The 22929-nt window shown below is 41.1% G+C and overlaps 1 protein-coding gene across 1 annotated transcript in view; it reads left to right on the forward strand.

The window, feature by feature from the left end:
- LOC139764868 (uncharacterized) overlaps positions 1 to 21584 on the forward strand; it is a 230245-nt gene extending 208661 nt beyond the window's left edge. The window contains exons 5-7 of the mRNA XM_071691900.1: positions 4484 to 4608; positions 9313 to 9419; positions 13925 to 21584. Of these exons, the coding sequence (XP_071548001.1) occupies positions 4484 to 4608; positions 9313 to 9419; positions 13925 to 14013 (321 nt within the window). The 3' untranslated portion in view covers positions 14014 to 21584. The remainder of the gene's footprint in view (positions 1 to 4483; positions 4609 to 9312; positions 9420 to 13924) is intronic.
- The last annotated feature ends 1345 nt before the right edge of the window (positions 21585 to 22929 follow it).

Consider the following 22929-nt stretch of genomic DNA (forward strand, 5'->3'; position numbering starts at 1 on the left):
TTGTGTGATCGGGGCCTGAACATGCAGGAGGGTGAAAGGAGGGCAAGGAATAGAGTGAATTGGAGCGATGTGGTATACCGGGGTTGACGTGCTGTCAGTGGATTGAATCAAGGCATGTGAAGCGTCTGGGGTAAGCCATGGAAAGCTGTGTAGGTATGTATATTTGCGTGTGTGGACGTATGTATATACATGTGTATGGGGGGGGTTGGGCCATTTCTTTCGTCTGTTTCCTTGCGCTACCTCGTAAACGCGGGAGACAGCGACAAAGTATAATAAAGTATAATAAAAGTATAATAAAGTATAATAAAAGTATAATAAAAAAAAAACGGAGTTTGGTAAAGTGTGTGGAAGAAGAAAGTTAAGAGTAAATGTGAATAAGAGCAAGGTTATTAGGTACAGTAGGGTTGAGGGTCAAGTCAATTGGGAGGTGAGTTTGAATGGTGAAAAACTGGAGGAAGTGAAGTGTTTTAGATATCTGGGAGTGGATCTGTCAGCGGATGGAACCATGGAAGCGGAAGTGGATCATAGGGTGGGGGAGGGGGCGAAAATTTTGGGAGCCTTGAAAAATGTGTGGAAGTCGAGAACATTATCCCGGAAAGCAAAAATGGGTATGTTTGAAGGAATAGTAGTTCCAACAATGTTGTATGGTTGCGAGGCGTGGGCTATGGATAGAGTTGTGCGCAGGAGGATGGATGTGCTGGAAATGAGATGTTTGAGGACAATGTGTGGTGTGAGGTGGTTTGATCGAGTAAGTAACGTAAGGGTAAGAGAGATGTGTGGAAATAAAAAGAGCGTGGTTGAGAGAGCAGAAGAGGGTGTTTTAAAATGGTTTGGGCACATGGAGAGAATGAGTGAGGAAAGATTGACCAAGAGGATATATGTGTCGGAGGTGGAGGGAACGAGGAGAAGAGGGAGACCAAATTGGAGGTGGAAAGATGGAGTGAAAAAGATTTTGTGTGATCGGGGCCTGAACATGCAGGAGGGTGAAAGGAGGGCAAGGAATAGAGTGAATTGGAGCGATGTGGTATACAGGGGTTGACGTGCTGTCAGTGGATTGAATCAAGGCATGTGAAGCGTCCGGGGTAAACCATGGAAAGCTGTGTAGGTATGTATATTTGTGTGTGTGGACGTGTGTATGTACATGTGTATGGGGGGGGTTGGGCCATTTCTTTCGTCTGTTTCCTTGCGCTACCTCGCAAACGCGGGAGACAGCGACAAAGTATAAAAAAAAAAAAAAAAAAAAAAAAAATAATAATAATAATGATAATAATAATAATGATGATAATAATAATAATAATAATAATAATAATAATAATAGTAATAATAATAATAATGGTAATAATACAATGAAAATATGATAATGATAATGATAATAATAACACTAATAAGAATGATGATGATAATGATAGTAATAATGATAATGATAATAGTAATAATAGTAATAATGATAATGATAATGATAATAACAGCAATAATAATATTGATAATCATATTGATGATAATGCTATTATTATCATTATTATTATCATTATTATTATTATTATTATTATTATCATCATTATTATTATTATTATTATCATTATTATTGTTATCATCATTATTATTATTATTATTATTACTATCATTATTGATATTATTATCATCATCATTATTATTCTTATCATCATTATTATTATTACGATTAGTAGTAGTAGTTATAGTAATGATAGTCATATTAGTGATGAAGATAATGATAATGATGATAATAACGATAGCAATATTCAACACCATTCACCATTGGGCGTGCGGGATTCGAACCTAAGCCTGTACATGCTCGAGATATCCACTTCACTGTGGCGCCAGTGGATGATTTAGAGAATTTTGTGGATCGTGTGTGGACGAGGCTTTCCCTCGCCCTTCAGGTTACGTGAGGTAACGGGGGATTTCAGGGGATCATATGCTGGTCAGAGATGGAAAGCTTTTTATCCCAGCGTGGCTGAGAGGATATTTTACTCGACTATCGTTCAGGTGGCCTGGGTTCTAATCCCGCGAGCCTAGTATATATATATATATATATATATATATATATATATATATATATATATATATATTCAGCGCATATGAACGCACTCTTTCATAGAGCAAATGACCCCCTCCAAAATCAAGGGTTCGAACTCCGTACCATTTGCGTGGTATCTGGGTACACTAACCACTCGGTTATGCTACCCATACTAGGGAAATGACTCTTCGATCACTAGCAGTCGAGTACCCTTTGTCTCACGTCCATGAGTAACCTAGGTCTAGACCGCTCATACACCGTCAGGCTCACATTAATCAGTAGTCAGCAATTTTACTGAACTTGCTGTCACACGTGGAGGTAAATGATCACAAATGTGGTGCATATGATCGTGCACTTTCATAGAACACATAATTGCCCTTCAACAGCAAGGATTCGAACCCCGTGCCCTTTGTGTTTTAGCGCACTCGGTTTCCACACAAATGGTGTGGGGTTCGAATCCTTAGTGTTAGAGGGCTTTTCGTACTCCATACCTCCCCCCACTCTCTCTCTCTCTCTCTCTCTCTCTCTCTCTCTCTCTCTCTCTCTCTCTCTCTCTCTCTCTCTCTCTCTCTCTCTCCAGCAACCAAAATCATGTTAACTCATATGTGAATGGCACCATTTTTTTTTTTTTGGGGGGGGGAGCAGTCTTTCATATGGTGTCGTTCATCAGGTCTTCACTCTTATCTTTAAGGCCAGGGTGTGTGAGTCACTTCCACCGGTAGTTATGAGCTTCGTTCGAGCTCTCTGATGAAACAGTAACACTGCACAATCTAATGCTTCATAGTTCAGGCACAAACGATCTTTGGCGACCAAGAGCAGCAACCCCCATCCCTTTCTAGCAACATTCCCATATCACACTTAAAGCTTGGACAGACTATGACCCAGATTCTCGGAACCGAGCCAATCTATAGACCCTGTTCATACCAACTTCGAAACATAAAAAAAAAAACTGGTTTCCTTCTTCAAACTTACGTTTATTGATCCTCCTGCCACACTGCTCACCACCCTTACACAATAGCGCCGCTGGTCCTTATATAGAATACTGCTTCTATATTGGCAGGTGCGTCCCAGTTGTTCATAACTTTCCTTGACGAAAACTTCATCCTCACTGTTAGACGCCTTAATGAAGGACCCACTCTCACTCCTACTCTTCCTCCTCCTCCTCCTCCTCCTCCTCCTCTTCCCCCACCACCCATCATGTCCGTCGTCTAGCCCGTCTTTGTTACCTGACTCCCTCGCTGCTTCCGAAGACAAAGCCTGGTGTGCAGCAGCCCAAGCCATCAACTACAACCATCTTGCTACTGTCCTACTCTCTGTCCAACCTCACATGAACAGACTTTCCTCCCTCCCTCTTTCCCTATAATGTCTTCTTCCTCATACTTTACACACGAGAAGGTCTCCCTCCTCCAACCTCTCTTTCATTTCCCTTGTCCACACAACTTTATCTCAGAATGTTTACTGAGCCATCATGCATGACATAACAGTCTTATCTACTGAGTTGTGTGAGGCTGGCATCCCCCTGCGTCAGCTGCGTCACTGTGTGCTGGTGGTGCCTGCTAGCATCTGCTGCTGCTGCTGCTGCTGCTGCACCTCCACCTGCCCTCTCGTAACTCAGTGAAGGAGGAGAGGAAAAGTTTATCCTTCTCCCTCTCGCATATAACTTCTCGCTCTGTAAACAAAGGCTACGTCAGGCAGCAGTGTCGTCCCGCGACTGCCACTCCTTAACATATTCAGAGAGCAATATCCTGCCAGCGTCTACCAGCAGTAGAAATATGTCAGATAACCAGGAGACCAAGTAATGTTTGGTGTTTCTCATACGCCACTCGACGATGTATTCTACACCACACTCTCTATACTCCTGTGTAGCTACAATACAGTGGGCTTTAGCCAGCATGTTATCTCACACATGCCAGTGAAGAAAGTCGTATCTTTCCCTTTGTCTGTGTGTTCCTCACTTCTGTCTGTCTATTAGCCGATATTCCTCCCTCTGTCTGTACGTCGATTCCGAAGTTCACATTTCATTCTGCGCAGCAAATGGCTGAACAAACACTCTCGTAATAGATGTGTATCTTTGCTGACAAAGAAAAGAAAAAAACTACTGAGGGTATCTCACCCTCCTATGAATGATGGTAAAATAGGGGGGGGGGGGTTACAACCATTTTTATTTCTTTTTTTTTTTGGGGGGGGGAAGGAATGTGGAAGGGTAATGGTTTAAAGTTTGCCTTGTTTTCTGTTCCGACCCTCTTTCCACACCCTCCCTTTGTTTTCTCCCACTCACTTATTCCCCGTCCCTTGTTTACTCTTGTTATGCATCTAATGTCAGGTTTCCACCGGAGCCTCTACCCTTCCCTTTCTCTCTCCAGCCCTGTGTGCTGCTCTTCCCCACTGGCCCAGCCAATGAAAAGGAGACTCACCCATCGACGCCGTGTTTTCTCTTCCCTACAGGCCGACAGCCGTGACCTGGTGGAGTATACACCGGTCAACGACACAGACGGACTCGAAACCTCACGTCTTGGGCTACGCTTCACCGTGGGTCCCCGACACTTCCCTTCAGGAGAACTTCGCCTGAGGTGAGCCCCAGAATGCTGTTGGGAACCTAGCCTCACGAAGATGTAGGACCTTTGTGCTTAACTCCAGAGAGAGTGGTGACCCCGAGAACTGTTTCCTTCAAGGGAAGTAAAGTGCATATGTTGTTTTAGAGATACGTGGAGGTGTTGATCTAGCTCCAAGGATGGAGTTGATGTAGACCTGTGTGATCACTTCTGGGATTGACTGTAGTAAGGTTATGGATTCGACTTCAGAAGGGTAACAGTCCCATAACATTGGTTCTTAAGTGGTTGTTTAGTTGAAAAAGATTAACTCTCAGGATTTAGAATTATGTCTCTAGATATTACATTGATGCGAGGTTGTGTACATCAGGCTCCAGAATGGTGCATGAGCTGGGTTACATCCGAAAAAGAGTGTCGAAACCTTTAGTTCCACGGGAGTGGTTATGTATGATGCACTCACGTGTTAATGGAATATGTACTGATTATCCTAACCTGTAGTTTGGATCATTCTTCATTTGGAACATTACTCTTCATCTGCCTCATCTTATTTCTTCTAGACCATATCCTACATCATCCAAACCCAGTCATACTCTGATGGATAGTCAACCCGGAAAATGAAATACGCTGTTGTATCTCATCCCTGAAACACAGATACTGCCACTCTCTCGATGGAGTACATCATATGTCTCTTCCCCAAGATCAGTTATATTTCCATGGAGTATACTTGTTATCCTTCACTAATGGTGGAGATATTTCATTGCATTATGGAAAACATGTGCCACTCACCTTGATATATTGTATATACACACATGTAAATATATATATATATATATATATCATACAAACCTCCAACAGCCAGGATCGAACCTGGGACCCCTGTGCAAGAGGCAGGCATGCTAACCGCTAGGCTATGGGACTGTATAATAGGAAACAACTATTCGAAATACTAAGTACTCGAATACCCTTCGTCTCACAATGGTGAGCAACGGGGTCTATACTTGGTTGTTTCCGAACAGACGCACATAGCCAGCTGATAGCGTTTTACCGAACCTAACTGTACAACGCGGAGGTATATGAATACGAATAAAGTGCATATGAACGCGCACCTTCACAGAACATACAAACCTCCAACAGCCAGGATCATATACCTCCGCGTTGTACAGTTAGGTTCGGTAAAACGCTATCAGCTGGCTATGTGCGTCTGTTCGGAAACAACCAAGTATAGACCCCGTTGCTCACCATTGTGAGACGAAGGGTATTCGAGTACTCAGTGTTTCGAATAGTTGTTTCCTATTATACAGTCCCATAGCCTAGCGGTTAGCATGCCTGCCTCTTGCAAGGGGGTCCCAGGTTCGATCCTGGCTGTTGGAGGTTTGTATGTTCTATGAAGGTGCGCGTTCATATGCACTTTATTCGTATATATATATATATATATATATATATATATATATATATTTGGAGCGTGTATTTCATCATATTCGCTTGAAGCATATACGTCATCATACTTCTCTGAAGTGTATACATCGTCATATTCCTCTGAAGGGTATACCTATTTGTTTTACCCTCAGCATATTCGCTTTCATGTTCCCCTTAAGCATATACTCCTTAACATTCCCCTGAAGCATATACCCCCTCATAATCCCCCTATGGAGCATATCTTTCCCTCATATTCCCCTGGAGCATATTCTTCCTCCGTATTTCCGTGGAGCACATCCTTGCCCCATACTCCACTAAAGCATATTCGTCCCTCATATTCCCGTGGACGGTAGACATTACCGCGTTTTCCACTAGAAAATACCCTTCCTCAAATTTCCGTGGACCAGACATATCCCTCATACTCCTCTGAAGCGTTACTTTCCTCCTATACCACATGAGGCACAAAAATATACCTTATTTTCGCCTAGAGTGTACGATTCACCCCCCACCACCGAGCCATATATGAGAGCCATTGAGTGCGTTGAGTGTGTGTGTGTGTATGTGTGTGTGTGTGTGTGTGTGTGTTTGGGGCAGGACTAGTGCCCGCAGTGGCAAGCTTAATCAATTGCCGCGTCTGCTATGCGTACCTGCCAAGTATTACGCAAGTGGCATTTTTTTCAGTGGCAGTTTCTCGCTCGAGTGGCGTGATAGGCCGCACCTACGCACAGGGGCACCGTGCCTGATAAACCCACACTAAACCTTCTGCTCGCCATGAATCTTAGAGAGGCGGGTTTTACTTTTCTATATAGAAACCATCTCGTGTTGCCTGCCCGTTGGTTTAAGGTATAAGGAATGGGTCTATCACAGGCGCTTGTAGCTGCTGTCTCACCTGTGATGTCCCAAAGGTTGAAAGGGAATATTCAGTTTTCGATACGGTGAGGTGCTACCCTCACAGGAGGTAGAAAGGCAAGGTGTTTTAAATCACTCGAGTAGAAAAAAAGTATTATTACCCTTGGCTTGACCCTCGACCTCAGCTCAGACGTCAGGCCATCGTGTTCCCGAAAGATCGTACCACCGTCCTCTTGCTCCAGGGTCGTACCGCCGTGGTGGTCAGAGGTTAAGGGGTGGTGAATACTGACTCCCTTTGAAAGGATGGTGAATCATTCTATTCGAGCGGTGGGAAGTGATTTGGACTTACACGATTGATGAAGTCCCAGATTTTGGCACTGAGTTCTGCAGTCAGTGCTCTATAAGGTTTTATATATACATATATATATATATATATCATACAGACCTCCAACAGCCAGGATCGAACCCGGGACCCCTGTGTCACAGGCGGGTATGCTACCGCTAAGCTATGGGCCTGGCTAGTAATTTCCTATTAGCCATGCCCATAGCCTAGCGGTAGCATTCCCGCTTGTGACACAGGGGTCCCAGGTTCGATCTTGGCTGTTGGAGGTTAGTATGTTCTATGAAGGTGCGCGTTCATATGCACTTTATTCGTATGTGTGTATATATATATATATATATATATATATATATATATATATATATATATATATATACCTCCCTGGGGATAGGGGAGAAAGAATACTTCCCACGTATTCCCTGCGTGTCGTAGAAGGCGACTAAAAGGGGAGGGAGCGGGGGGCTGGAAATCCTCCCCTCTCATTATTTTTTTTTTTTTTTTTTTTTTTTTCCCAAAAGAAGGAACAGAGAAGGGGGCCAGGTGAGGATATTCCCTCAAAGGCCCAGTTCTCTGTTCTTAACGCTACCTCACTAACGCGGGAAATGGCGAATAGTTTGAAGTTTGAAAGATATATATATATATATATATATATATATATATATATATATATATATATATATATATATATATATATATATATATATATATATATATATACCTGTATTACGTGTGATATATGAAGCTTTCGCAGCTTTTGACTCATATCTTCACAGGCTAACTGGTCAACGTATATAAGATCCCTTGACGGGGAAAGAGCATAAGAGATTGAGTGAACTGAGATTTAAAGTTTATAGTTTTTGAGGAAACTGAGTTATAGGTCAGTAAATATAGGATATAGGTAGAGGGTTATATAGTTTTATAGGCATGGACTTCGGGCTGTGTAATCGAGTATTGAATTATGGTATAGATCGAGAGTCTAATATCAAGGAAAACGATCACAAGTTATGAGGCAATGATCAAAATAAGCAGTCCAGGTCGCAGGACTAAACGCATTAAGATAAAATCACTCTTCAACTTAGCAAGAGAGAAACATACAAGATCAGGTTGACACCATTGTCTTGCCAGAGCAGCTATCTTTAGGGGAATCAAATACCTATCGACACTCGAATACTTTATGCTCGTTGAGTTCCTAAGCCAGAATGAGTCTCCTTAGTTAGCTGAATTGAGTATGTATATTCCCGTCGTCTTGAATATCCCAGCTGTTTTAAGTCATATGACCTTCAAAACTTTGCCTTCAACATTTCATTCATTTGTGTTTATGTCACATCCTCGTATTACACTCTTGATCCATCTGTGTTTATGACGATAGGCTTGGAGAGGTATTCATCTAAGATATTCCCTTTTCTGTGTCACTGTCTGTACCATCAAGGACCCTGCCTCTTTGATACATGGCTGAATTTGTGTTGTCTAGGCCTGAAATGGTCTTCACCTTCATAAAACAGACATGCGCCCTCCGCCAAATTTCTTCACCATATTCAGGTCTAGCCTCAATGACTGAGGTACTCCCAGATGAACACCCATCTTTCCCATCCCTCGATTACCCGTGACCCCACAGATGTATCCATAACTACCTTCATTTAACCAATTGAACCAGGTACATCTCCGACAGCCATTCACCCACTCGTATACCCCTTTTGACAGCACTCTCATCACAAATTGACAACCAGCATCCCAGTAGAATGACACATCCACTGTCCCCTAGTTAATACTCGTATCCCAACTGATCCCATAAAGCACTAATGAACACACGTCCATTACCATCCCTGTTGATCGTCTTCCCACCACTAATTAACACATATCCCCACTGACAACGTGTATATCCACTGACTAAATTGCCCCCACTTCAGAAACTACGTTACTCTATGAACAACGTGTATACTATCCGCATGACGTATACGTCACCCACCATCCGCAACGCGTCACAATGAACGCATCACAATGAACGAACCTTACAAACTGCTCAAGGTACACTTTCCCCCCCCCGACCGACCGACCGATCGACCACGTGTGCACTTACTACTCATGTCATACCCTTCACTAACCACGTGTACCTTCGGCAGGTGCACCGCCACCATCGCCGCTGTGTACTGGCAGAGCTCAGAGGAATCGGTGGAGGGCCAGTTGCCACAGACCGGACCAGCCTTGGAGAGTAAAGGCGTCTACAAAGGTGAGACTGTCTTCACCCTCCTACATATTTCTTTGTTCATCTTTGACATGATTATGTCTTATGACTGTTTTGGTCGTACTTTCTGTAATCTTTGATATGATAAGCACACAAACACACGTATAGACACGTAATATATATATATATATATATATATATATATATATATATATATATATATATATATATATATATATATATATATATATATATATGAGAGGATCACAGTTTTGCGCGTGATCAAGTATATTCCTATGAATCCACGGGGAAAATGAAACTCGATAAGTTCCCACGAAGTTTACGCGAAAGTGCACTTTGGAACTTATCGTGTTTCATTTTCCCATGGAATATATATATATATATATATATATATATATATATATATATATATATATATATATATATATATATATATTCCATGACAGCTAGAGACTGAGTGTGAACGAATGTGGCCTTTGTTGTCTTTTCGTAGCGCTACCTCGCACACATGATGGGGGAAGTGGTTGTTATTTCATGAGTGGCGAGGTGGCGATGGGAATGAATAATAGGCAGACAGTATGAATGGTGTACATGTGTATATATGTATATGTCTCTGTGTGTGTGTATATATGTATACGTTGAGATGTATAGGTATGTATATTTGCGTGTGTGGACGTGTATGTATATACATGTGTATGTGGGTGGGTTGGGCCATTCTTTCGTCTGTTTCCTTGCCATACCTCGCTAACGCGGGAGACAGCGACAAAGCAGAAAATAAATAAATATATATATATATATATATACATATATATATATATATATATATATATATAAATATATATATATATATATATATATATATATATATATATATATATATATATATATGTGTGTGTGTGTGTGTATATATTGTGTTTGTTTGTTTGTGTGTGTGTGTGTGTGTGTGTGTGTGTGTGTGTGTGTTGTTCTTTGATGAAGATATTCTCATGTCATTATCTTCTAGTTTCTCTTGTGTTAATAACATGTCCAATATTCATATGTTGATATTTTCTAAGCAATGTCTTTTGAGGCTAATAATCCACATGTTCATCTTCTAATAACAGACTCACATTTCATCATCGTGTTCTCATCATGACCAAGATATCATTAAATTTCTGTCATATTAACAGCATTCATTGTGCATATCATTACTATCTAAAAGTTAGGTGATTATCTACGTTTCTTGCTCCACATTACAGGTGTATTGATCACAGATAAGTTTTCGCTATTCATATTCGTATGATCAATGTTCGTGACTGATTGATCAATGATCTTGATTTAAGGATGAGTGATCGAGTCACGGCTTAAGTTACGGTATTGGTAGAGAGTTATATATCATGGGTAAACGATCATGAGTAATGGGATATTGATCATATGTAATGGGGTATTGATCAGAATGAGTAGTTCAGGTCACAGGACTAAATAAAAGAAGAGCTGTTGCTCTAGGTCGAGAAATGTTCATAGCTGTGATGCCAGTCTGAGAAAGAAATGAATCCAGCGGAGGTGAGAAGACCTGTTTTTCGTGTCTTTTTGCTCAACTAAGTCTTCCGGGTGGTAAATCTAGCTCCAGACCCTAGCATATTCTTCCATAGCTATTCCAGGGATTTTAGAAGCATTAATTTTTGTTTTCGGTCGGCTTCGAAAGTAGGTTCGAAGCTTCGATCATTTTACTCGCTCTAAGTGGCCGGACATAGTCCACACGAGCGCTTCCTGCATCACACGAGTATGACCTCCTGTGACCTGACACCACTCCCTTCCGCGTTCCCTCTCTTACCACCACCACCACCACCGAAAGGTCCTCACCTCCTCAAACCCCTGCTCCCTGCGCTACTCTCTCCTCTCCAGAACCCCTTGCTTCTCGGCGAAACCCCACTTCTGGTATGCCCCTCACCTCCCCAGATCTCATCCCTTTGCAAAACCCACTCTCCTCCCCAACTTCCCCAATCCGTCTGGTCGCTGTGGCAGTGGTGGTGGACTCTTTGATCTTTGACCGTCTTGGTCCACCAGACAGTCCACACAAACATTTGCTTCGTTATATGTCGACTCAAAAGTCATTTCTTTTTTCTCTCTGGGACGTTGTAAACAGGGAGTGTTCTGATCGTAGTCTCCAGCCATACCCAACATATCTACAATGTTGAAAGGCTCTCTGTGTTACCTTTCGGTTACACTGTTATATATATATATATATATATATATATATATATATATATATATATATATATATATATATATATATATATATATATATGGGCGGCCACGCCATTGCTCCGTTACTGTAAGAAATGGGATTGTTTTCTTGTCATACAATTTGTTACAGTTTGTGTTATTTCCATTTATGATTTATCGTCATTATGTCACCAAAGGCGACTGGTTAAATGAAGTTGATAAATGAGCAACAGTTGCACTTAATGTACTGAATGGACTGCCTCTCCTCCCTTGGGCTTGTCGGAGAATTGCGACAGCGTGTTATATTTTCATCCAGTTAAAGTTTCATAAGATCTTGCTACTGAGGGAGTCTTATGTCAGGTTAAGGTAGGGTATGGTTGGGTGATGTCAGGTTACGGTAGGGTATGGTTGGTTAACGTCAGGTTAAGGTACGGTATCGTTGGTTGACGTCAGGTTAAGGTAGGGTATGGTTGGTTAACGTCAGGTTAAGGTAGGGTATGGTTGGTTAACGTCAGGTTAAGGTACGGTATCGTTGGTTGACGTCAGGTTAAGGTAGGGTATGGTTGGTTAACGTCAGGTTAAGGTAGGGTATGGTTGGTTAACGTCAGGTTAAGGTAGGGTATGGTTGGTTAACGTCAGGTTAAGGTAAGGTATGGTTGGTTAACGTCAGGTTAAAGTAGGGTATGGTTGGTTAGCGTCAGGTTAGGTAGAGTATGGTTGGTTAGCGTCAGGTTAGGTAGAGTATGGTTGGTTAGCGTCAGGTTAAAGTAGGGTATGGTTGGTTAGCGTCAGGTTAGGTAGAGTATGGTTGGTTAGCGTCAGGTTAGGTAGGGTATCGTTGGTTAGCGTCAGGTTAGGTAGGGTAAAGCTGGTAGTTAACTGCATGTTAGGTGGGTTAAGGTTGGTTAACGTCAGGTTAGGTAGGGTATGGTTGGTTAACGTCAGGTTTCGGGATGGTAAGTTCGGTTCGGTCAAGTTAGGTCAAGTAATAATGATTAGGTTTAGTTATATGAGGTCAGGTTAAGTAGGATAACGCTGGTTTGGCCTGGTTTTATGTACTTCTCTGGTGACCATTATATTCAACCTCAGTATTTTCCAATCAAAGACAGTAGCAGCAATTCTCCTTGAGTAGCCCCTGCTAGAATCTATTTTCAGTTTTCAGTGAAAATCCCTATATTGTTCCTTAAATTCAGTCACAGATATAGGACGTTATTTACACGAAAAAGTCGATAGATCCACAAATCAATCGTCATAAGGAAAACCTATCATTACCTTAAGTTCCTGTTCTTATTGCTTAAAGAAACTTAACAAGAATCCAATTAGTGTTCTTTATGATATTATTCGAGACTCGTCTATCAACTTTCTAACTTATTAAACTCTTATCACACAGTTTATGACAAAAGGAAGCTTTTATGGTCAATCTATCCAGCAATATCAAATTTGTTCCACCTTCCTATTCCTACAGGCCATGTTCCCCTGAATGGTGGAGTTTGCTGTGTTTACCCCAAGAGAGTGTCTTCACGCAAAGAGTTCCTGTCCTTATTCCAGCACCTCCCTTAACACCAGCTTTACTACACATGTCCGCTTTTCTACATCTCCAGATGGGAATGTTCCTACTTTAGTTCTCCGGTCCCTTTAGAGTGCCACTTCTACTTGACATAAGATCTGTGTATTTCCAAGCTGAAGTGCTTTCTGTACATCCCACATCATATATGTATTTATTTCTGCTGGCGATTTTTCTAACGCTCCAGGATAGTTATTCCTTTCTTCTGTGTCTTCTTGTATTCATGCAACAATGAATTTACTGCTCGTATATCATGAACGACCAGCTGTTTTGGTTCCTGCAACGGTAGAACTCTTTCGTACGTTATAGACAAACAGTTGTTTTAGCTATTGTAGCGGTAGTGCTGTTTCGTACATCATGAACGAGCAGTTATTCTAGTTCGTCAACGGTAATACTTTTTCGTACGTTATGAAAAACAGTTGCTCTGGTTCTTGCAACAGTAATACTGTTCAGTACTTCGTAAACGAGAACTCGTTCCAGTTCTTGCAAGAGCAATGCTTTTCCCTATATCATGGACGAGTATCTTAGATTTTCCCTCCCACCACGCCCATAGTTCCAGCCCGTTCTCCATAACCATCAACCACAACTCACTAATCTTTTCCATTCCAGCCGAGATAGGTTCTTGTACTCATCCCTTATGTCTCAGATTAACATTGTAACATCACTATATTGTGTTCCAGGTATAAAGAACCTTTACCCTAATGAGGCTATCTGTGGCACCAGCCCAACTCTGCTAATGGCTCCCTTCTGATATTTCCAGGCGGCAGCGACAGCAGCACTCCCCATACATGGGCTTCCTGTCTGTTTGTGTTCCTCGCCCAGGCCTTTCACCTGCTCATCACTTTGTAAACCTCCTGCTAGCAGCCACCCGCTAAAGGCAGTGTGACCTCGCTAAGGCCGATCCTCAGGTCACGTTCAAATCCCCCAACGCTCACCAGGTCAGGGCCGCGCAGGTCCTCGCGCACAATCGGACGTGGGGGAGGGGAAGAAGAAGGAAAACCTTCTTGCAGGCTTACGGACGGGGGGGGTCCTGCCGAGACTCTCATTGCCTCATCAAGAACATGCTCAACTTACCGTGTGAACGGGTCGGACGTATTGAAGGACGAAGGGGGGCAGTGTGTGTATGTGTGTGTGCGTCCGCAGTGGCCTGGATCCAACCTGCCCTCATTGCTGACGAGACGCCGTCGGCTCATGGTGGCGTTTTAGCGCGGCTCTGCTCCAAGTGAAGGGCATTTCTGATATATAAGGGGGAGGAAAAAAAAAAGAAAGAAGAAAAAGGTTTATTGGATATAGTAGTATTAAGTTTTATATATTAATGAACGTCGGCGCCATGGTTCTAGTTGTTCTTCTAGCCAAGTGTATCGACTACCCTCCCTCCTCCAGCCCTTATACTCCCGCCCCCCCTCTCTTCTTCTCCTCCTCCTCCTCCTCCTTCGACCCCTTCCTGACGAGTCCCATTTTTGAACCCTCTCTTTACCTCTCTCTCCCTCTCTCTCTCTCTCTCTCTCTCTTACCCTTTAGGAGTGGTGGAAGTGCTCGGAAAATGTTTATAACAGATCTTGGTGTTTGAGTACGTATGTTGTGTGGATACAAATTACATAATTATATTTTGAGAAACTGTAACATTTATACATGTATGTGTTCTTCGTTGTAGTCAGTACGGACCTCTTGCTGTTCCTTTCCTAAATCTCTCTCTCTCTCTCTCTCTCTCTCTCTCTCTCTCTCTCTCTCTCTCTCTCTCTCTCTCTCTCTCTCTCTCTCTCTCTCTCTCTCTCTCACATCTCTCCCATTTTTCCTATCCGCTTATTCATTCATCTGTTTACCTCTTCACTTCGACTCAGTGTATGAAACAAATGGGAGCTTGTTAACTGTGAGAAAATGCTCATTGCCAACAACATACGATAGAAAGAAAAATCAAATCAAACTTTATTTAAGAAAGATAACTTTATCTATAATTGACTCTCGTAATTCTGCCTTAATATATATATATATATATATATATATATATATATATATATATATATATATATATATATATATATATATATATATATATATATATATATATATACATACACAATTAACGTACATGTGAACTTCATTGGATGATAGATAACAGCAGGTCAGAGTTAACGTCGCCTCCCACTTGTTAGCCACAACTCAAAACGCGTTTGCCATTAATAAGTAAATAAATGCGCCTTTATATTGTGAAAATATAAAAAAAATAGTCTTTTTACAGTTGGGAGTTTTCGCCTGTGCCATTTTGAGTGTGTATTTCAGCTGTCTGTGTGTGTGCGCATGTGCGTGTGTGTGTGTGTGTGGTCATTCGCACTCATAAGGTAACTTTGTGATATTAACTGTCACCTATATCTTGTTTCGAAAGGAACATGGATTATAGAAATATACAGTTGCAAGTGACAGGAAGAAAAAAAACAAGAGGAAATTTTTTGTATTAGCTTAGAAGAAAACCGAAAATAATCACGAAGAATAATATATATATAAAAAAAAAACCTTCATTGAAGGTTTTAAAAAAAGTTTGTTTTTACACCCATGAAAGTGTCTCTGAGGAGCCATTTTGGTTTGTATTAGTGCAGAGAGGAGAAAATAAAATATATATATATATATACTATCTTCCAGTTTTGTATCATTGTAAAACTTGTTGCAATGATGGTATGGTGTATCAGTATGTCATATAAGCTATGTACATAAATCTATAAATAATATAAATATCATGATATGTGTTGTTATAATGCCAATGATTGCAGGTTATGTAGAAGTTGATAACATTCATTCATTCTTTTCATGTTTGGCCAGTGATGCCTTTGCCAAGCCTCACTAACTCCTCCATGTCTGTTCTTCCTCCTCTGTTTTTTTTTTTTTTTCTACCAGCTTAAGCTTTTTTATAAACGCTGTCATTCATGATACATATGGCATATCAGATTTGGGAAGAAGAAGAAGAAAGGAAAAAAAATGCAGATAATCGCTGGAGTTATTGAGGTCTGGCTTTAAAGCCCAGACCACCGCCACAATTCAAGGCCGTCCTGTGGTTACAAAACGAGAGCGATGATTGGCTGAATTGTGGTGATGGGGAATGTAGTAACAGCCCCTCCACAACAACCACTCTCCCCCCCCCACCCTAAAACTAATTGTAGCTCAGGTGGTTTGCAACAACAACGATCCCATGAATGGAGTGAGGAATGCCTAGACTGGCCTCTGTAGTCACGCAAGCCATCCCAACAGATGCTGTTACACGCGCGTGGCTGAGAGCACCGCCGTGTCTGTTGAAGGCTTTTGAAACCTCCAGCCAACCAGCCAGACAGAGAGCAGCCAGTAACCACAGGGTTGCACTATAATCAAAAAGTAACGTAACGCCGGTGGTGATCACTCGTGTAGTGAGGAAGGAAACACCCACAGCTCCTCCTCAGCCATCAAAGCCAGGCTATCAAGTTGTTCTCCTCCTCCTCCTCCTCCTCCTCCTCCTCCTCCTCTCTCTCTTTCACACACACGGCACAGCTGAGACATGACAACAACTCGAGGTCCTTCTTGTTGCTGTTGTCGATCGAGTGGCGGAGGCCCGGGCTGGTGCTGAGGCCGTTGACATAGATGTTAAGTAGTGACATGATTTCTCTCATGTATATTTTTCCTAAGCCATATTTGCCAAGTTTCTCCCTACTTTGTGCATCTGTGAAAGAGGATGATAATTCTGCTCTTATTGGTACGTCTGGCTTGCTTTGTGAATGCTGATATGAAGTGGAAATAATGAATATATATATATACATATACATATATATATATATATATATATATATATATATATATATATATATATATATATATATATATATATATATATGATTCTTTGTATTTTTATAAATTTAGTTCACTATTGTCGCTACGGTAGCACATTGCACTGTCCCTCACGCCATTATGAAACCTTGAGTCTTTGATTTCTGTATAACATTGCAAGGTTCTGATTACTGCATTATTAACCTTAGACCATATTATATTGCTTTATTACCTTAGGGCATATTATCACTGTTAGCTTAAGACCCTGATTTGATATTCCTCCTTAATCTTTTAGCTTAAGATAACCAATTCTTTCATGTATTCTTTTTCTTTACGTTCTAATCCCCTTTTTCCTTGTTTTCATTTTCTTTCGAGGTCTAATCCTTCCTTTACTATGACATAAGGAATTCACTCCCGTTCTCGGGATTAGAACAACGTGGCCCCTCGCTTATTGACGGCACAAACCTAGACAACTCTCTCTCTCTCTCTCTCTCTCTCTCTCTCTCTCTCTCTCTCTCTCTCTCTCTCTCTCTCTCTCTCTCTCTCTCTCTCTCTCTCTCCCTCTGTGATTTCTTCAGTAATGGTTTTATTTCAGCAGAAGCAACTAAGGCAGTGAGAGCAACGACAACCCCCCCGTAAACCACCTCACCTATGATCTTGCCATTAAATCCCTTATAGGCACGACAATACGACCCCGTAAACACGACGGGACGACCCTTCGGGTATGATGGCATGACTCTTGTCCTAAGTGGGAGTCGTACCGTCGTACTTGAATGTCGTACCGTCGTACTTGAATGTCGTATCGTCGTCCTCAAGGGTCGTACCGTCGAGGATCGAACCGTTCTTAGATGTCTAAATAACGTAGTCAAAGAGCTTATCTTAAAAGATAACTCTGTTTCTTCACCGACCTTGTGTATCTCTCGTATACTATCGATCAACATATCAGATCCTGGTATCTTCTTGTGAAAAAAAAAGATATAAAGAATAAAAGTGTATCTTATCTATCTTCTTGTGAAAAAAAAAAAGATATAAAGAATAGAAGTGTATCTTATCTTAGTCTCCGACTCAAACCTTGTCGAAACGAAAATATATCAAGGACAGATTTCGTCCTACAGAATCGCATCTTCAGTAGGGAGATATGGACATTTTCGTTTTTTTTTGCACCTGATCGCCATTTCCCAGGAAACAGTCGAAGAAAGACACATCCACCTACATACAAATATATGTACACATACGCGCATACACGTGCATACATACACAAATACATTTACACATACATGTACTTGTATGTATGTATGTATATATGGTTGAGCAAGCAGAAGAGGGTGTGTTGAAATGGTTTGAAAAAGGTTGAAAAAGAGGATATATGTGTCAGAAGTGGAAGGAACTAGGAGAATCGGGAGACCAAATTAGGGGTGAAAAGATGGAGTGAAGAAAGATTTTGAGCGATTGGGGTCTGAACACGAAGTAAGGTGAAAGGCGTACACGGCATAGAGTGAATTGGAACGATGTGGTATACTGGGGTCGACGTGAAGTCAGGAGACTGAACCAGGTGATGTGAAACGTCCGGGGTAAACCATGGAGATGGACATACGCCACAAAGAATTACTCTTAATTGACCTTTCGCAATATACTCATCCCAGACTCTGCAATTACAGTTCCATTAGATTATCCAATGGAAGACATTAAAACAGCATCTCTTGAACTTTCTCTCCCGTCAATACAACCTTTTAAGCTAACATATGCTGTCTACATTCACTTTATCCCCTTCGTTCACCACTCTTATGCTGTAAAAGTACTTCTTTACATCATTTCAACGCGTTTGATTTTAATGCTATGTCCTCCTGACATTCTATCCCTTCGCGTTATCAATCTGATACATAAATTTCAAGGCTATGATCAGGTCACCCCTCAATCTTCTCTCTTGCATGTTGGCTAAATTTACGGCGGATAGCCTTTACCTGTAACTCAGCTCTTTTGATCCTTGGTACCTTGTTTGCTGACTTTCTTTGGACTTCATTAGCTTTTTGTGTTTATGTGCGTAGACTTGGAAGGTCACTTCCGATATTTGCCAGCAAACACAGTCTGTCTACTTAGTTACTATCCCAACATCGGACTCTACCAACAGGTTAGGGGCGATGTGTTTGCTTGTTTGTAAGTGTATAAACATCTGAATATATGTGTGTCGCTTTGTAAAACTGGTTTATTGATTGGTCTGTACGTCTTTTAGTGTATACTTGCGATCCTGTTTGTATGTGTATACATGCACGTGTGTGTGTGTGTGTGTGTGTGTGTGTGTGTGTATGTTGGTATTTTCGTATGTGTAGTATGTGTATGTGGGTGTTTACCTACCAGTGTGTGCTTTCTGTTTACCTATTTGTACTTACCATTATATGCAGTACAGGGAGAGAGTTCTCCACTCGTGTGTGTGTGTGTGTGTGTGTGTGTGTGTGTGTGTGTGTGTGTGTGTGTGTAATATTTCTTCTAAGGTGTCGGGACCTTATAACTACTACTACTTCTTTACTGTTGAGTTGGAGACGTTATCACTTGACCTCATTACTCACGACGGAGATGGATGCAGTCACCAGTTGTTTATCCCATTTCTTTTTCTCGAGGGAAATTGACGTTACCGAATACTTACGAAATATTTTGCTTTTGTTCCCCCCTCGAAAAAAAAAAAAACTATCGCGTAGCATTATTTTCAGAATAAGTATATCAAATCTTAATGATAACGGATACTGGAATATGTACAGCCCTAGACTATTACTCTGTAACCGTAGAGGCATGGGTCAATTGATGCCATGATACCCTCCATCTATCCTAAGATATGAGCAATGCACACTGGAGTGGTGGAATACAATTTGTCCCCGTACTTTCCCCAGTGTGAGGGCGTCGTCAAAGTGTCCCCTGAACTGATACAAAATGTTGACGCTGTGCCGGTAATTTGGCAGGTCTTCAACAGACGATATAAGAAACAGGCGTCTAGTTCCCGACTTCAACCTGCAAACCATGGTTCGTTTTCTTTCTAATCTTACATAAAAAATTCAGCTAAACATACGTGTTAGAAATACTAACCAGGTAATCCGATCTCTAACAAAATAGGTCAGCGATGTTACCACGTTAACTAGCCTCGTAAGTGCTACTGTACTGATCTGAAACAAGTTTGTCTACATAGGTTAACGAGCTATATATATATCTCTTTTCAAGGAGGCTTCTATCATACCTTTAGGTCCAACGTAATAACTCTGCTTCACTGGATTAGAAATCTGTAAAAAAAAAACATTCCTACCAAATACTTACTTCCAGAGTCTTTCTTCGGTGCCCATCCCTGCCGCTTAAGCGATGCGTCTCTTCCTTCAAGTCCTCAAGTGATAGAGTACCCTCTATTTACTACCACAAATGTAAAAGTAAAGTGTAAAGCCCGGGAGACATACCTGAGCTGCAGGAGGTGCTACCCAACCGGACGTACAGGGAAAGAGGAACCCTAAAGATCCTCGAAATATGAGACTTCCTACGTTTGATAAGCTTCCCTCCATCATGGGATAAAGTATTACGACGAGTTCGCTGCCTCAGTTGTTCTTGCGTTTGAGTTTGCCCTGCGTTTCCACCCTCCCACCCTTAACCTCCCTCCCTCCCTCCATTCCTTCCCTTCCCCCTCTTAAACTTACGTTATTTCCTTTGCACTGCACCGCTCTGTTGCCTGTTGTTTTTTCACTGTACTCTAGACGTGGACATGGGGGTTGAAGCTCTGCTAAGTAGTTCTTCATTCATTATCAAACCCTTCCTTGTTGTTAATTAACATGTTTGATGCTGTTCAGCGGCACACGTAATGTCCATTTTAACTGATAATGAAACAATGAATGATAAAGAGGCGAGATAACGGAGGACGGACGAGCCATTCAGACCAAGATGTGACAATCATGAGGAAAAGGTTGATGTCTTTGAGCCAATCATGTTAGCACCATGTTACTTCTCATGCACGCTCATGCTGGTGACATCCCACCATTAGGAGAGGAGAGACACTACTCACTTAGCGGCGGTGCCATCTCACTCATAACAGGTCATAAGGTCACCAGTAGAAGGTTATATGAGAGGTCACGATCAAAAGAAAATAAAAAAAGGTAAACCCTCCTCCTCCTCCTCCTCCTCTTCCTCTTCCTCTTCCTCCTCCTCCTACTCCTCCTCCTCCTCCTCCTCCTCCTCCCTCTCCTCATCCTCTTCCTCCTCCATCGAACCTGTGTATGGCCCCATCGCCAATCCTGACTGGGTCCTTCCTCTCCCTTTCTCTCTCTCTCCTCTCAAAGCTTACCATCATGTCAGAGTACAAAGTGAGACTTTTCTTTCTTCAGAGTAACTTGGGAAAAAATAAATAAATGAATAAATGAATAAAAAAAAACCATGTATGTGGAATTTCTTTGATTTGTACATAGGATATTTCACATAGCTAGAATCTTTATCAAACTCACTTTAAAACTTATCAAGCCGTCTATAATGTGTGTCACAATGCCAACCAACGGTTTATATTAACTGTTTATATTAGGGAGTTGTAACGTGTAAGGATGGATTGTCCAGACTCTCGGGCAGTACACATATCTCTATGATTAACTAATCTTGTAAATAAAGATATGTTCGTATGCCATGTGTTTCTCTAACCCACACCTCCCCCGAGGCAGTAACGTTGTTGATGACAATTTTAGAAAAAGTAGAAAAACTGATGATGAAATTCCTCCCAACTGCATTTTTGTTCAGTGGATATAGACCCAAACATTGGTCACAGTAATCGAACATATACGAAAATCCCTTTGATATTATTTTCAACCAGATGCATATGTATGCACATATAGATACATGTACATATAAACGTCCAAAAACGCACCTAAACACAGACACACAAATACACAGAAGCAAAACACATGAATACATTTCTATATTTGTTTTCATTATACGAGTATATGTCGATGTGCACTGAGGTATGGCTATAGGTATAAAAGCATTTATGAATATATGTATGCATAATCATATAGAAATATATATATATATATATATATATATATATATATATATATATATATATATATATATATATATATATATATATATGTATATATATATATATATATATATATATATATATATATATATATATATATATATATATATATATATATATATATATATATATATATATATATATATATATATATATATATATATATATATATATATATATATATATATGATCATCAACATAAAGAAGATGGACAGATACAAATGCACAGACTAGGAAGATAAGGAAATTTGGAAGCAGTATGAACTCATCCTCAGACAAATAGAAAGTGAAATAAGAGTGGACAGAAAGTATGATATCAAGTCAGAGTGCACACGCCACGTTATCAGGGCCTTGTATAGATTCGAAGACACTTCGAGAGGTGGTCTAGACATAGAAGCTGTCGCAGTTGCTTTCTCGATAGGATAACGATACCTTACTATTTTCCACAAGAATGATAGTCATGCCTCTGTTGGCATATCAAACATAGATCAGACTGTTGGCTGCGTTAGATTTTGTAGGAGGGTTTGAGGATGCGAGTGAGTTGATGACAAAGACAGAGTATCCTTGCCCTACATGTACGTAAAGCATTATCTTCCTGCGGTTAGAGTTAATTCGCTCCACCGAACGTGGCTGCAGGGAACTGTTGATGAAATATTCGAGGTCATTGGAAATGTTGCGTTTCCGAGTTTCAGGATTGCATGCAACAGAGCAAGGTCATGCCCAGCACATGAGACGATACCTCACAAGGGGTGAGTGATCGAATGCTCGTCACTATTCAGTATTGTCCACATTGTAGGTTCCAAGTATAGATGTGAAGCTGCCTTTCCTCCCCCATGTGAACCCACGTGCATACGTGCAACTGTCAGGTGAAATGCCAGTGCTGAAATAACGGACTGGTCTGTGCACTGCTCTGTGAACCATCAGCTGCA

Source organism: Panulirus ornatus, chromosome 4 (assembly GCF_036320965.1).
Source record: "Panulirus ornatus isolate Po-2019 chromosome 4, ASM3632096v1, whole genome shotgun sequence".
In the NCBI taxonomy this organism is placed as follows: Eukaryota; Metazoa; Arthropoda; class Malacostraca; order Decapoda; family Palinuridae; genus Panulirus; species Panulirus ornatus.